This window comes from Columba livia, chromosome 2 (genome assembly GCF_036013475.1).
Source record: "Columba livia isolate bColLiv1 breed racing homer chromosome 2, bColLiv1.pat.W.v2, whole genome shotgun sequence".
In the NCBI taxonomy this organism is placed as follows: Eukaryota; Metazoa; Chordata; class Aves; order Columbiformes; family Columbidae; genus Columba; species Columba livia.
Genome location: NC_088603.1, coordinates 108,075,840 through 108,091,738, shown reverse-complemented (window position 1 = coordinate 108,091,738; position 15,899 = coordinate 108,075,840). Strand labels below are relative to the sequence as shown.

General features: G+C 38.8%; 1 protein-coding gene across 1 annotated transcript; it reads left to right on the top strand.

The window, feature by feature from the left end:
• The first annotated feature begins 1,252 nt into the window (after positions 1–1,252).
• NAPG (NSF attachment protein gamma) lies at positions 1,253–15,017 on the top strand. The gene is made up of 12 exons (XM_065053130.1): positions 1,253–1,424; positions 3,513–3,580; positions 4,715–4,799; positions 5,405–5,422; positions 5,989–6,019; positions 6,485–6,594; positions 6,734–6,800; positions 7,496–7,566; positions 8,671–8,749; positions 9,260–9,339; positions 10,842–10,971; positions 11,971–15,017. The coding sequence occupies exons 1-12, from the start codon at positions 1,369–1,371 to the stop codon at positions 12,118–12,120; spliced, it is 945 nt and encodes a 314-aa protein (XP_064909202.1). The 5' UTR covers positions 1,253–1,368; the 3' UTR covers positions 12,121–15,017.
• Positions 15,018–15,899: the final 882 nt, after the last annotated feature.

Below are 15,899 nucleotides of genomic sequence, written 5' to 3'. Positions count from 1 at the left end.
TTACTCCTATGCTCTGCTAAGAGTTTTGCAGGTTTAACTAGCTTCTCACTTTGGTTCCTCTCCTGTGTTGAAAAATGCTTCTCTTATTCAGATTACTGGAAGACAATAACAATGTCCAAGTTTGGAAAATAAACAACTTGCTGGGTGCAATCACTGATGGCCTGTTACTCAAGGATATTTCAGATTAACAAAAATAAGGAAGCAAGGAAACTGAACATATGGACAGCAAACAGAGACTTTAGCATTTTCAGTTCAGTTACTGAGTGTGTAAGGTGGGTATCCTACAGGATTGCATAGCCAGTGCTGTGCTCAACCACCACTTGTGCTTTCTGCTTTAGACTTCTGTGCCAGCCTGACCAGAGCAGCCTCTTTTTTCTGTCCAGAAACACCAAGCCACAGGAGCACACCTCAGCAAACAGGCCTCTGGAGGCTTCTTTCAGAGCAGGACAGGTAGAGCTCTGCAGCCTTTAGCCCATGAGCTTGTGCATTTCTACCAGAAACTGGCCTCCATTTGGAAACCCTGCAAAACCACGAAGAGCCACGAAGATGATGAAGGGAGTGCAGCATCTCCCGAATGAGGAAAGGCTGAGGGAGCTGGGGCTCTTTAGCTTGGAAAAGAGGAGACTGAGGGGTGACCTCATTCATGTTTATAAATTTATAAAGGGTGAGTGTCACGAGGATAGAGCCAGGCTCTTCTCAGTGACAACCAATGGTAAGACCAGGGGCGATGGGTACAAACTGAAACACAGGAGGTTCCACTTAAATATGAGAAGAATCTTCTTCTCAGTGAGGGTGACAGAGCACTGGAACAGGCTGCCCAGGGAGGTTGTGGAGTCTCCTTCTCTGGAGACATTCAAAACCCAGCTGGACATGTTCCTGTGTAACCTCATCTAGGTGTTCCTGCTCCAGCAGGGGGAATTGGACTAAGTGATCTTTCCAAGTCCCTTCCAATCCCTAACATTCTGTGATTCTGTGAAACACAGACTTGTCCTAATTTATATTCCCTGAAAACTTCCTGTTGGCCTTTGATAGGGCAGGCTGGGGGTTCCAGCAAGGGAGGGGGCTCAGCCCGACACTGCGGGCACTCGTTCACCAGCGCAAGCCCTGCCAGGTGATACCACCCGCAGGGCTGCCGGGAACGGAGCGAAAGAGCTCCGCCACCAAAGACAGGCTCCCGACGACTCCGCCACGCCGACAGCTCCCACACAGCCCCGCTGTGAGGGCAAACGGCCGCAGCCGGGGCAGCCCCCGCGCAGGCGCAGGGAGGAGGCGGAGCACCGAGCTCCTCCCCTCGGCGCCCCGTGAGCCGGCGGTGGAGGTGAAGGAGCGCCGGCGAGAGCCCACCGGCAGGCCCGCCGCGCCGGTGAGATGGCGGCGCAGAAGATTAACGAGGCGCTGGAGCACATCGCAAAAGCAGAGAAATAGTGAGCTGGAGGGGAGAGAGGGTTGGAGGGTGGCGGAAGGTGGCGGGCGGGCGGCTGCTAGCTGCCAGCTCAGCGCCTGGGCTGTCAGGCCCGGCCGGCTCTCCTGCCCCGGGGAGGCGTCGTATCGCCTCATGCCCGAGCGGGGCTCCGCGGCCCGCATTGCCTGCTCTTTGCCGCGGCCTCTGAGCCTTGGGGCTGTTGTCCGCCGGCTTAGCGCGACACCTCCTCCTCACCCCTGGGCCGCGCAGTGTTGGGGGGTTATTGGGAGTTGTAGTTCCCGCCGGCGCCCGTGCGGGGAGTGGAGGCTTCGGGGGAACTACAGCTCCCATGACGCCTCGCAAGGAGTGGTGGGGAGGGGGCCGCCTCTGTGGCCTCGCCGGGGGCTGAGGGGGGACCGCATGTGACAGGCGACGTGACCTCGGGGGAAGGGGAGGGGGTGCGGGGCTGGGGGAGGCCGCCCGGAGGGAGGAGGTGGACGTGGCTGCTCGGCCCGTTTTCTGCCGCAGGGATCCGTCCCTGCAGGGGGTGGGTGCTGAAGGGGACCCCTTTTTCCCGAACTGCGAGAGTAAATTGTCCCTAAAACTAACAGATCATGTTGGGGAGGTTGTGCGGCTCAGGCCTGGAGCAGTTTCCTTAAGGGCCGTGTAGCCTTTATCGCTACGACCAGAACTGGAAAGTGAAGGGATTCGCTTCTGCTCTTCTGCTAAAGTTAGTAGGAGAAAGGCAAGCAGGAGAAAAGATTTATGGGGGTTGTGATGAATAAAAGAGCTTAACCTAGCTGGGATGGCATGTGCATTTGTTTGATCCTGCCTAGGAGAAATGTGCTGTTTCTTTTCAAATGGCCTCAGAGACCTATGCTGTCATTTAGCGTAGAGAGCCTAACATCTGCATATGATAGGCTTTTAATGTGTATTTTAACGCAGAATGTAGCCATTTTGCTTATAAGTCTCAATTTCACAGACTACAGGATAGATGAAATTGAGCTGACTAATCCAAAGATGCTATAATTTTAGTAAGAATAGTGACAGGCCATCTGGAAATCATGGATCAAAAGTACAAACTGTAACAGAGGAGATACCTCCTCAGAATTAAAATATCTGTACCAGAGTATCTTATTCAAATTACTTGACCAAAAGTGCCTTTCAATGGAGTTCATTTTTAAATCTTATCCTGGAAAGCATTTGAAATAAAAGGCACCTAAATCTCAAAATGGGTGCCAATTAAAGCATTGTGTATTTCGGCTCGGTGCATTTGAGACTTTGCCTGTGATGAAAATAACACAATGTAGAGGCTTGCTTTAGAGTTACATACTGTGGCTTCCATCCAAGTAAGACAACCAAACCAACATAGTCCACATACAACTGCTTTTCTAGCTGAAGCATGTATTGCGTCTGAAGTGTCTGCCTACAACAAATATGGAAGTGGACTCTAAAGTTATGGTAACTTTCGTATTTGTTTCAGAAGTGAGGAAGTCATAAAATTAAAATCAACATTGACTAATGACTCGCCTCATTTTGCAATGTATATTTTCCCCTATATATACATATATAATCTTTGTGTGCGTGTCGTGCCATTTAGTGTCATCATCTACTGTAGACATAAATGACAAGAGGCTTTGTCTTTGTGTTGTCAAGTAAATTCTTTCATTTGTATATGTAGTGGAGAGTCTTTGGTAATTCTGAGCAGCAAAAAATTATACTGTAGAGGAACATTGGGAACTTTGATGTGTAACAAAATATTTTCAGGCATTGTGGTATTAGAAATCTTGAGATGTCGTGATGGTGTGGGTGAAAGTGTTTGTCTTCTGTTGACTTCTTACTTGTTGAAGAGCTGGACTTGTGAAGACTTTTTGAGGACAGCAGAAGCATGTTAGGGTGAGGCATGTAATTATGGGAGATCACTGCAGAGCTTTATGCGATTCCAAACAATGCCGGCATTTATTTTTACAGTAGTGATGCCACTACTATATGATTGGCATATAAGTAATGGCTCCTTTTTAGAGGTAGGCTTAAGTTATATCTGAAATGCTTCAAAGGTAAAACGTAAAATCTTTACTATGGTTAATAGGCCTTTCTTCTTGCATTTTAGCCTGAAAACTGGATTCTTAAAGTGGAAACCAGATTACGACAGCGCAGCTACTGAATATGGGAAGGCAGGTAGGTATGGCTGTAAATACAGCCATATACGTTATGGTTTCAAAGTATTCATTAAGATTAATCCTTGATGACATTTTACAAATTTTCAGTACATTTCTATGTAAGTAAAACTGTTGTGAAGGTAAAGTAAGATGAAACAACAAAAAGAATACTCTTAGTAGCACTGTAAAATAAGTTTCAAGTTTTACTTGAAGATCTAGAACAGTTGTCAAAACGATTTTTTTTCAAGCTTGCAACTTCTACTTTGTTCATTACTATGTGTGATAAAATAAAGCTTTTTTTTCTTTCACTTGGCCACCCTCAAATCCTATGATTTTACCTACAAAACAAAAAATATCTGAGCTGGTTCTAAAACTTTGCTTTTTTATCATCTTATGAAGTATGTCCTGACAAAGACTGTCACAGTAAGGTAAAGAGATGCTGCCAGGTTTTTTAGGCTTAGTAAGATCTCTTTCTTCCTTCTTTTTCCACTGCAAGTGTCACACTGAATATAAAATTCTTACTAGTTGATTCCTTTTTGCTCTTCAACAATTTTCTTTTTGATAATAGTAATTTATTGTGGTCTTCTGGCTTCTTACTCTGGGCATTCCTACTAATTCATTTAAACCTCAATAAAAAAGTACAATCTTGGAAGAACAACTGGAGCATTTTATAAATTGAAATTTATTTTAAATCCCACTTTAATATCCTGTCAGTCTAATGGAGATTAAAAATACATGTTTGTACCCTGAAGCGGTTGTGTTGAGAAAGTTGTTATAGGCACGCTTTGCTGATGGTATCCTTCTATTCCTGCCATACTGATTTTGTTTAACTTCTAACAATTAAAAATATATACATAAATATTCCTGCTGTTCTGTAATTAAAACACAGAATGAAAATCCAGCTAAACACATTATGCACAGTGTGTGGTACAGTGATGGTATGGGAGTGGTGTTGACAAATGCTTTTAATGGTAACTAAGTGACTAATGAAGCAAGGGGGACTGTCATGGGATTTATTGAAAGAGCTTGGTAAACTGTAAACGTTAATTTAAAGAGTCTGTTTGCATCTTTAGGTGATGAAATTATTGAGCAGAAGTGCTGGAAAAAGAAAAACGGCAAACTGTAAATAAGAACTTGATTTGGTTTCTTGCAGCTGTTGCTTTTAAGAATGCCAAGCAGTTTGACCAGGCAAGGGAAGCCTGTTTACGGGAAGCTGAGGCACATGAAAACAATAAAGCGTATCTTTTCATTGTTATTCTTTTTTTTCCAAGAAGCTCACTAGTTGCTACTTAGAATGTAGTAATGGGGGTTGGTAGAAGATGTATTTAATGTGTTTGTGCATTTTGTCAGTCTAACAAAATTGTCTTTTAAAAGACCATTCCTGTGTGCTCTGCGTGGGAAAGCTAAAGACCTCTTTTGAGTAGCAGGTCTGCGTTGTTTACAATAAAATCCGGAGTGATAAGATGCTGTCCAGTGCCTGAGATGTCTCAGTACTGCTTCAGAAATTATTACATTTTTAAATACCTACAAATGGGTATTATAAACTAGATACAACTCTGGCATTATTGCAGTATTTCTAGTAGTATTTAGTAACAAGGAATGTATTATACATAAATGTGCTTTTTACAACTTACATGCAGTTATACTTTGGTATATTACATTTATTCTGTCCTTAGAAGCATTTATTTTTGACACCTTGCCTGTAAATGTACTAGGTTTAATTTGCTTTTATAGGATTCCTTGCTTTGAAACTAGTACTTGTGTAAGATTATGTATGCTAATTATTTTTCTGCATTATATTTTCATGGATTTTTGTCCTTGACTTTGACAATGTTACTTCCAGTCTCTTCCATGCTGCCAAGTAAGTAAAGAAGCACTGAGTAATCTGAAACAAATTTTCTAACATATGGTACAAGTGTGAACTACCATTTTGATCTTGCTGTAGTAAATGGCATGGTTCAAGTGATTTGACTGATTCAAAGTCAGTTTAATGGAAGTGCACAGTAGGAAAGTCTGAAAACCTGCAATGGCCATCTGAAGAAATGATGATTTTGACTTTCTTCAGCACCTTTTGACATCAAATATTTTTTTCTTAGATGAACTTTTTGTAGTTTTGAAATTCTACACTGTTGAGCTTATAAAGAAATATTCAACTAAAGAGTACATCAAAGTAAGCAGTTAATGACAAATAATCCAAATATTGCCTGTGGGTCAGATCATGAGAATAGATGTTTAGTGGGGAGTGTCGTCAAAGTAATTAATTTATGGAAGATAATGTTACACATGCAGTGTCTCATTAAATAAAACAATGGAGACATCTTCAAAGCATTAAATATTGACGGTGAAGTGATAGCTGACGCCTGTTAACTTTTGCTGTATATTTACAACTTGCTGAAATACACCATATCTAACTTTTTTTTTCTACAGAGCTTATGAACAAGCTGGCATGATGCTAAAGGTATTTTAGTTTACTAATTTTTATTAAAGAGTTCTGTTTTATAGTGAAAAATATTGTACACTGTAACATTTTACCAATATAGGTAAGCGGATTACATATTAAAGTGATATTTTTCTGTTGACTCCTATTCACCACCAATACCCTCAGTAGGCTAGAGAAGCAGCATTTGTAATAGGGGAAACAAAAAATAGTTTTTCTTTTGTAGAAGGAGAGGTGAGGGCCTCATGTCAGAGGGTAGTGGAAGAGTGGTGCTGCTTCTGCACCAAACTACCACAAATTCATTCCTTACAATAAAGTTGGATACTTACAAGTGAATCTTATGGAGCTGGTGGTCAACTTTAACTAGCTCCACAAGTTTGTAAATAAAAATTAGAACCTTAATAAGGTGTGAGTTTGCTTTGATTTGTTTCATTGTATGTAATGGCAGTTCCTGACAGCAACGTCCCTCTCACTGTTGATTTGCAGGAGATGCAGAGGCTCCCTGAAGCGGTTCAGCTGATCGAGAAAGCCAGTATGATGTACCTGGAGAATGGGACACCAGATACAGCAGCGATTGCTCTGGAACGGGCTGGAAAGTAAGTCTGTGGTATTGGTGGCTAGAATGCATGCTGGGCATGGGTATGTCTTTGATTTTCTTTCTTGGGTTTTTCAATGCTTTTAGGTAGAGAAATATTTTCATTTCATCTGAAGAGAAATGATTTATGTTTATTACAGGTTAATAGAAAATGTGAGCCCAGAGAAGGCTGTGCAGCTCTATCAGCAAGCAGCATCAGTGTTTGAAGTAAGTGGGGATTTTTTGAGTTGTGAGGTTTGTACGTTATGTGTGTTTGTTTTTCCACTAGGAAAAAACTTTCCAGTCCCAGAAAGTGTGTAAAGATGAATAAATTGGTGCTCAGAGTCAGCTATAAAGTTTAGAGAAAGTGTAAGATTAGATTCTAAATTATTTCTCCTTCCTTTCACATCAGTGGCTGACTAATGAAGCTGAAGGCTTTTTTATGCTGTAGAGAAGATTTATAAAAATTAGGGGTCGGTTTACTTTGCCTTATTATCAGTTTGGGACTTAACTGAATCTGAATTCCGTATGTTGTCAGGTTTTCTGCCTTTGTGTGGGCAGCTCAGAGGATAGGAATGTGGCTGCTGTTGAGTCCTGGAGCCTAAAATAGTTTAAAATCCTTGAAAGCACAGAAGATAAGAATTTGCTTGATGCTTTACCCATGCAATGTGAAGATGATTTGCCTTTTAGCTGCTACTACCTTTGGTGGTGTTCTCTGTTTTCAGTTGTTGCATGTTTCCAGATCAACAAGTTTGCTTTGATATTACTTTGCCCTGTAGATCCATATGGGAGCTGGCTGTGGGACATATATAGTAACTAACAGCTGTTCTGAATTACAGATGACATACTTAAATTGAGGTCTAATGGTCTTAATTCTATGCAAATGTAATACGAATGCACAAATTCTTTTTGTTCTTCTCTAGAATGAAGAACGCTTACGGCAAGCATTAGAAATGCTAGGGAAGGCTTCAAGACTTCTAGTCAGAGGACGCAGGTATAGCTTTATGCCTCTTTTTTTTTTTTTTTTTCAAATGTAACTGAATCTTTAATGGTGATTTTCATTGTTCTTTTTCTTGCTGTTGTTTGGTTTATATACCATTACTTAATTCTTCTTTGAGATGCACTCCAATGTAAAATTCAGTTTCTGTGAGATATGCCATGTTCATCCAGGAACCACCTGTTTTGTGTTCTGGGGTAGCAGACTGTGGGCTGTAAGGCTTTGTTTCATTTGGGTTTGTTGAACAGCTAGATAAACTCATGTATGTGCTTCATTAATTCTTAAACTACTTCAGGAATTATTATTATTTTTTTTTTAGTTCCAGCACTAACATGTAGAAGGTACTTGCAAGTCTTTTATAGCTGTGGAATATAAAACAGGGGAATTGGGTAACTAACTTGAGGAAAGAAATGTTTGCAGCATTCTGATTCTGGACTTCTCTAAGAAGAGTGTATCTTGGAGTTTCAATGGTGGGAGTTTATTTTAATTGTTAATTGCTAGCACCAAACTTGACTTCCACTTCAGCATAGACTTGCTTCACTCAAACATGTAGTTCACTTAAAAAATTGTCTGGGTTTCTAACGTTACTTTTAAGACCCTTTATTTCTCTGCAGTATTGTAGTCAGAAAGGGGAATTGACAAAGTTAACTTGCAAGTCTTTCTGTGAAAGCAGCTTGGTTCCTTTGCTGCTTTATAGCTCACGTGCTATTGCTGATTTCTACATGTTTAATATGATGACTGAAAGAGTATTCAAACTCAAAAGCAGTTACTATGAACATTGATAAGCTTATAGTAACCTCATGACACACAGAAATCTGCTAGGCTATATAACAAGGCATTCGTCTTGTACAATGTTGTGAAAAATGAGGTTTCTCTGAATGAATACCAGAGGTGTTCTTACCCTGTGTATATGCAAAAGAAATTGCTGACTGTATATTTCTTTTTCTACTCTGTTAGTAAGATCTACTGCTGATTTTTAGTTGTGTTGCTTTTTATTCCAGTAGACTTGCCAGTATATTAGTTAAACACTGTGTAATTAGTCTCAGGTTCATTATACTTTATACCTGGCACTGATACTCCTGTTTTTTGGGTTTTTTTTAGATTAGATGAAGCTGCGTTATCTCTTCAAAAGGAAAAAAGTATTTATAAGGAAATTGAAAATTACCCAACATGCTATAAGGTAAATTCTAAAAGGCAATTTCTGATAGTTACCCAGAAAAATTCAAAATGCACTAGTGACAGCGGACATCTGACTGACAATATGTTCCTCTTGGTTCAGGGATACATTTCTTGCTAAATGATGAGAATTTGTGGTAGTGCATGTTTCCCCAAATTCTAACTGTGCTTTTTCACTACTATAATGTTGAAGCAAAGATGCTGTTATCTGCAGGAGTTGTCAAAACCAGCAAATACCTCAAAAATGAAGATGTTATAAAAAATAACAAATAACACAGTCTGTTACTTGGTGCAGCAGTTCATTACAGTGTCATAGGAAATGTATTTCATACCAGCTGAGGATACGGCTTACTACTTTTTAACTATGTTGTCCTGATTTTCTTGTGTCAGTATCTTAGAATCTAGACTCTTAATGACCTTTTTAAGCTAAATATTAGCAGTCTGGTATTTTTCTCATATTTTACTATTAATTTCCAAAGAATCACTGGTTTGGTTTTTTTTTGTTTTCGTTTAGAAAACTATTGCTCAAGTCTTAGTTCATCTTCACAGAAATGATTATGTTGCCGCAGAAAGATGCGTGAGAGAAAGCTATAGGTAAGTCTGCTTCATGTCCTGTAATTCTAAAGGGAATGTTTCATTAATGTAGATCTGTTCTTATGAAAGAACAATGGAAACACTGTCTGTGAAGAAATTTTAAGCCTGTACTTCAGTTGACAGTACAATAATAGCATTCCTGGTATATGGCTATCACGATTTTTTTTTCACTCGTAAGAGATTTAGCTGTAATTAGCATGGTGATTCTTCTTAAATAACCCAAAATAAAAAGTTAGTCATAAAGAAGTAGTTATGTGTGACAGGTGAAATGAGACAGAAATTGGAAGTTCTTCCAATGTTTTTTCCATGTTAAAAGCTGAGCAGAATACTGTTATGCCTGGAATTCTTGCCTTACTGATATCTTTGGGATGTCTTTTTTTTTTTTTTCAAACAAACCAGAAATAGATTAGCTGTTGTAAACGAACATTTAGGATTAAAAGTGGGTATTTCTGGATGTTGCTAATTGGATTTTATTTTTTTTCAGAATCTTTTTTCCATGTCATGTGTGGAGACCCTTAAAAAGTTGAGATTCTAACTTGTCATTACCATATTTTATTACAGTGTGAGGATGGAAATAAGGAATACAGTTCCAAAATTCACAATAGCAGCATCCCAGTATAAACTATCTAGTATGGTGATTAGATTGAGGGAAATATTAATCTAAATGTTCTCGTTGAAGAGAATTTTGCAGCGTATTAGTTACTACATTTCGGGTTGTATTGGTCTAGGATATCTTGTCCTCATCATACATTGGAAGAAGAAAAGCAAGATTTCTATTTTTTGTGACGTTTTTTAATAGTTGATTCAACTGTAAGATAACTTAGGAAACAGAAAGTATTCCAGTTGAATACGTCGAAATAAAGAAGAAATTCTTTACACATACAGGAGAAAATTCCGGTGTCAAAATCTGGATTAGTGTTTAACTCTGTTAATTAGTGTTAACCTCTGTTCCAGAGGTTTTCCCAGCAACTCTCCATTTCAGCTTTTAGTAGGACTTCAGTAACAAAATACTGAACCAACATTTTTTTTTACTTAGACTGTGTTATTAGTGAAATGACTTAAACATGTAAGTTAAGTTGTACTTCATTTTTAGAATGAATTTTTCAAGATCAGTCTTTAAACGTCTTGCTCGTATTTTCCAAGTCTTCAGTTTATATTTTATATATAGAAACTCATTATGGATTTTTTTTCTGGAGTAAAGTGGAGAAGTGTATTGGCTAGTTAGGGAAAAATTGAAAAATGCTAATATTCTCTTTTTTTGTTTTGACTGTGGTCTTGTTCTCAACATGCAAACTAGTGTTGCTGAAAGTTTCATTTTACGGATATGATCCATGTACCTGGAGAAATCAAAGTAGTTATTTGCAGTTTGTGGAATAGGCAGCCCATCAGATTCTTGAAAGCTGCTTGCTCTTCTGACATTAATCAGCAGCATTTAAAGATAGAATAGCTGAGTGTCAAGTAGATTGCTGAAATACTGTAAATGAATTCTTAATTTCCTTCAGTATACCAGGGTTTAATGGAAGTGAAGACTGTGCAGCACTGGAGCAACTTTTAGAAGGGTATGACCAGCAAGATCAGGATCAAGTTTCTGAAGTCTGTAATTTGCCCCTCTTCAAATACATGGACAATGATGTGAGTAGATAATTCCTATGGAATTTTTATAATCCTTTTGCTTGTTCAGGTTGAGAGAGATTTTTTTCTAGTTGAGGAAAATAAGAAGAGCAGTGTCCATGTATTTATTGTGAGTTGCTCTGTCATCCGGCGCTGTGTCTGTGAACTTATTCTTTGCTGCCTGCCCATGTAAATTCCCACATCATTGTTCCTTTCAGATGGTGGGAAGGCTTAGGTGAAAGAGCAGTTTGTTACAGATCTGCTGAGTTTGTTTGACGAGTTGACCAAAATTCAGTTCTCTTCTGCTTGGATCCTTAGGGGCTAGAACAGTTAGCTGCTTTTGCTTTATCTTAGAAATCCCATATAGCTGATATGTGTCTCTAAACATTACAGAATATGATGCCTATAGGATGGTATTGTTTGTTGTTTTTTCAGTGCTTATACCTTAGCAAGGTGCTAATTCATGGGTTTTTTTAATTATTATTTTAAGAAAGTAGTTGTGCATCCACTCCCCTGCTGGATTTATTTTTTTTTTAATTGTACTTGTAAATTGTAGGAAGTAAAGAAGACGTCCACCAGTGCCAATTTGTGACTATTTTTACTTTGTTACTATGTTGAATAGTAAAAATTAAGGTACTAGTCTTATTGAAACTTGTAAGACTTTTTACATGAACTATATTAGATAATGTATGCAGAGCTGCATACTGAAAGAATATTTTTTTATGTAAAATTTGAACCATAGAAGCTGTAGGATGTGGCCAGATTATTCTGCATATAATAAGCAGTATCAATACAGATCTCATTATCCCATTCTCAGAGTGTTTGGGGTAGAAGAAGCGAATCAATGTTAGGCTTAGTTTAAGCTGGAAAAATAGACTCTGAAAGCAGCAGCAGCAATCTGTTTTCTCTACAGAATGTTACCTGTTTGTTTGTTGTGAGTGTCAGTCAATTGTGGGCAGTGGAATTCGACAAGATTTTACTTCTGTGATAGTACAGAAATTAAACTTGTCTTGTTGTCAGTATGCCAAGCTTGGTCTTACCTTGGTGGTCCCAGGAGGTGGAATCAAGAAGAAATCGCCAAACACTGCACAAGACAAAGCAAGAGGACCAGCCGCAGTGGGCTCTCATGCTGATGAGGAAGAGGATGAATATTCTGGTGGACTGTGCTAGCTACAGACATAGGTTGTCTTAAATATCTGACTTATTTGTGATGTTGAGCATATCCAAAGGTACCAGATTTACTAGAGCTTCATTGCAATTGTGATACAGGAATGCTGATATTGACTTGGCAGCTTCTGGGTGTGATACAGGAGAAAAAGCCCGATTGTACCTGTCATCTTCAAACATCTTTGGTCTTCATTTCTTACCTGGTAGGACCTTCCTCAAGGCTCTGCCTCAGTTGACGGGGAAAAATTTGATGGAAATTTTTACCAAAAGCACAGTTTAAAAGAAACCCAAACCCCAGAAGCACTGAAGTAGGGAGAGTGGTACAAAATATTCAAATGCTGGCTTTCAGCAGCTGACACCTTTTGGTCCTAGTAATATGTTTGTGATTGTTCTCTGAGTTAAATAGCCAGATGAATGACCATATATTTATCTCCTATTTAACACCATTAAAGGGCAGGTAGTGTCAGGCAGGATTTTTCACTAGTATAAGCACTAGGGGGAGCATTCGTTTTATTTTGAACATGTTTTTATTCCACTGTGGAATATTAATACCTTTTTCTTAGCAAGCAGTATCCATGTGGGTGTGGCAAATACTAAGTCAACTTGTTTGAAGCTATCTTGCAAGCTTAAAATTACATACACATCTTCCATTTTAAGAACTTTATTTACCCAAAGTCTTTGGAAATAAATGTGTGTCTAGCGTTTGTAATGTACACCTTGGTAACAGAAGGAGTGGACAAACTTTCTTAGCCATGTTTCTGAAGCATGCCAGAACCAAAACGGGAACAGAAGGTAGTAGATAATGTGCATTGAATATAAAGCTCTGAAGACAATGTTTAACAAAAACTTTGGTGGGATTTTTCAGTAATATATTTGAGTTAATGAGTGTCCTAGGTGTTCATTTACTGATCAATACACTAGTCTATGAAGACATTTCATTCTTTTGTATTTTCAAAGCATAGAACAGCTATCTCTTAGAAGCAGCATTTTTCAAACCAGCTCAGAATCCAAAGCAACCAAATTTTAATGTATCTTCTTTATTTATATTTGTTTTCAAGTCATCGTGTGTTTTGCAAGCTTCTGTAGTGTCTTAAGCTTATTTGACCATTTTATGCAAGAAAGTTGACAATACTGGAACTTCTACCTGTGATCTGTTAATTCCGAAGAACCTAATCAAGGTCTGCACCAGGATGAAATCACTTGGAATTCAGCAGGGATTTGTGTGTGATGTGTTATGCCCAAAGTTCAATAAACATTAGAGCAGAAGCACAGTGTAAGTGTTGGTACAGTTCCTGCCATGTTAAGGAATTGGATGTGTTGAAAAAACATCAAGCACGTCTGACATATGGGATGTCTGATGTCAGTGTGTGAGACATAACTGTTAATGAAGGTAAACTTTTAGAGGGTTAATATTCACTTTCCTTGGGGTGGATAGTACTCAATAGCGTTGTGATGGGTGCACAAGTTACAGCATGATTTGCAGGCAGTGCTGCTGTAAAAGTCACATTATTCAATTTAATGGGTGTTCTAAAAGCAGTTTTGTCTCTTTGTATTACATAATAATAATCTTGGGTTTTAAAGTTATTTGAGATGACACCCATAGTTCTTTGCTGTCTGATAGGTAATTTCCCTTTGTTATTAATGATGTCTATAGAAGTTTTTGTTCTTCTATAAAATAGTCTAAATGAAATTTTGGCAGTTGAGTTGCTTTTCTCTGATTACAAGTATTCATGAAAGATGGTTTTGAAGAATTTCCTGTAACTCTTCTTTTTTGACCATTGAAGCAACTCGTTCCAGTTTACTCATCTTCTGCCTTCTGGATTTATTCATGAAGGCAACCATGCGCTTTTTATGGGGAGTTTTTATCACAAGCAGAAAAAAAACTGCACATGTAGGAGCACTGGGAACCCTAAGTAGTTTTCTTCAAGCTTTTCCTGCTGCTTCCAATTCTGAAATCAGTTCTTTTGAATGGTCCCATTAGTCAACTTTTTTGGTATGTGAACAGTTGTATATGCCAGAGATGACATGCACAAAAACAAAAACTTGGGAGCCTTGTGTGCTTCTGTGAAAGAACTTACAAACTCTATTTAAACTGTGCTTGTAACACCAACAGGCCTTTAAAAGAAAAGTTATAATTTATGCAATAGATTCTTAAATCGTACTCTTCTTATTGCCAAAACAATAAAATAGATGTGCAAGACTCTCTTCCATCTCCCCCAAGCTTTTTTCTCTTTCTTCCCTGTGCCAAGTGTGGAAAGTCTGCAACAAACATAACTTGTTCTAAACGTGTTAAGCTGCCGTTGAATTGAAAGGGGCTTCTCTGAATCTTAAAAGTAGCATCTTAATCTTCGATTGCAATGTTGCTGCGAAGACCAAATCTGCAGAAATGGAAGTGTCTGAAAATAAGATGGTCTGTTTTATATAACTTATTCTCCTATTTTAGGCAATGAAAGTGTGATAGGAATGTTAACTGCATTTTAGTAAATGTTTAACTATAGAAGTTGTCGGTATATTATGTGTTAGTGTTTGTTTCTATCTTTCAAAGCAATTTGCACACTTATGTAAATATCATTTAAGTGATTTAAAGTGGAAAAGATACCATTTACAGCAAGACAGTTTCCAAAACCAGTGTGGACTGTAAGAAAAATAAAATTAAATTTTGCATGAAGGCTGAGCAAGGGCCAATGCAATGTGTATGTAAAATCAGAAGATTTCTAAATTATCTGTAACTTAAGACTCAGTATGCCCAAGTGTAGTGTGAAACCTGTGCTTTATTTGTTCTTTTCCAAATCTGTGGTGTGTTAGAATACAAAATGTGTTTGTAACAGCTCTACAGATGCTGCTTCCCGAGAAGAGGCTGTGTGTTTCACCAAAATGAAAAATAAATCTTGAAACTAACACATCTGTGCTAGCTTTCCCTGTTGTTGATCAGGTCCTGCCGAGCACCACCATTTCAAAATAATTGTTCTTTAATCTCAAGCAGATTTTGTGTGTGACTGTTTGTCTGCAGATCTTGTCACCAAGCGTTGCAGGCATGTTACGTGACCGAGGACTAAGTCTTTGGAACCTACTGGCTCAGGTTTGGGTGTTGAAAGTCAGTGGTGTCCAATCTTTGTGGCCTATTCGCTAGATATTTGCTTACAGCCAGTTTAATTTATCCTGTGGGTTTTGTTTTTCTAGCTGACCTTTCGATACCTTTCTGCTGACTTTCATTATATAAGATGCTGACACATCTTAGGCAATTCTGTCCACTCAGAATAAAAGAGATGTCTGTGTTTTGCCCGTGCTCTTATCGTAACATCTTGGTGATCCATTTTTATCACTTCACTACCCAAAGGCTTGGATTCAGAAAGTGTAGTTGTTATATTGGGTGATTGTCAGATCTGAATTCTTCATTAACAGCGCAAAATAGAAATAATTGATTCTCCGGTCCTTAGTCTTCTTTAATCTTGGCTGATTATGCACAGCAAAGTTATGGCTTAAAAAAAGACTGTTTCTAATGATGAGGAAGGACATACAGATTCTTAAATTTGCCACAGAGATAAAGCGCTTGTTGCCACAGTTGGGCTGGAAGAATACACAAATACACTCCAAGATATACCTGAAATCCAGGAAGGACCGAGAACGTTAATGGGAGCAGCAAATAAGTGAAAAAGGTTCTTGCACCAAACTGCTTTGAGTGGCAATGCTGACTGACAGGTGTGTGTTTCTGGGCTCTGCTGGAGGGTAAAAGAGGTGCCCGCACCAAAACAGCTGTGGAGAATGGCCTCCCCATTAGAACT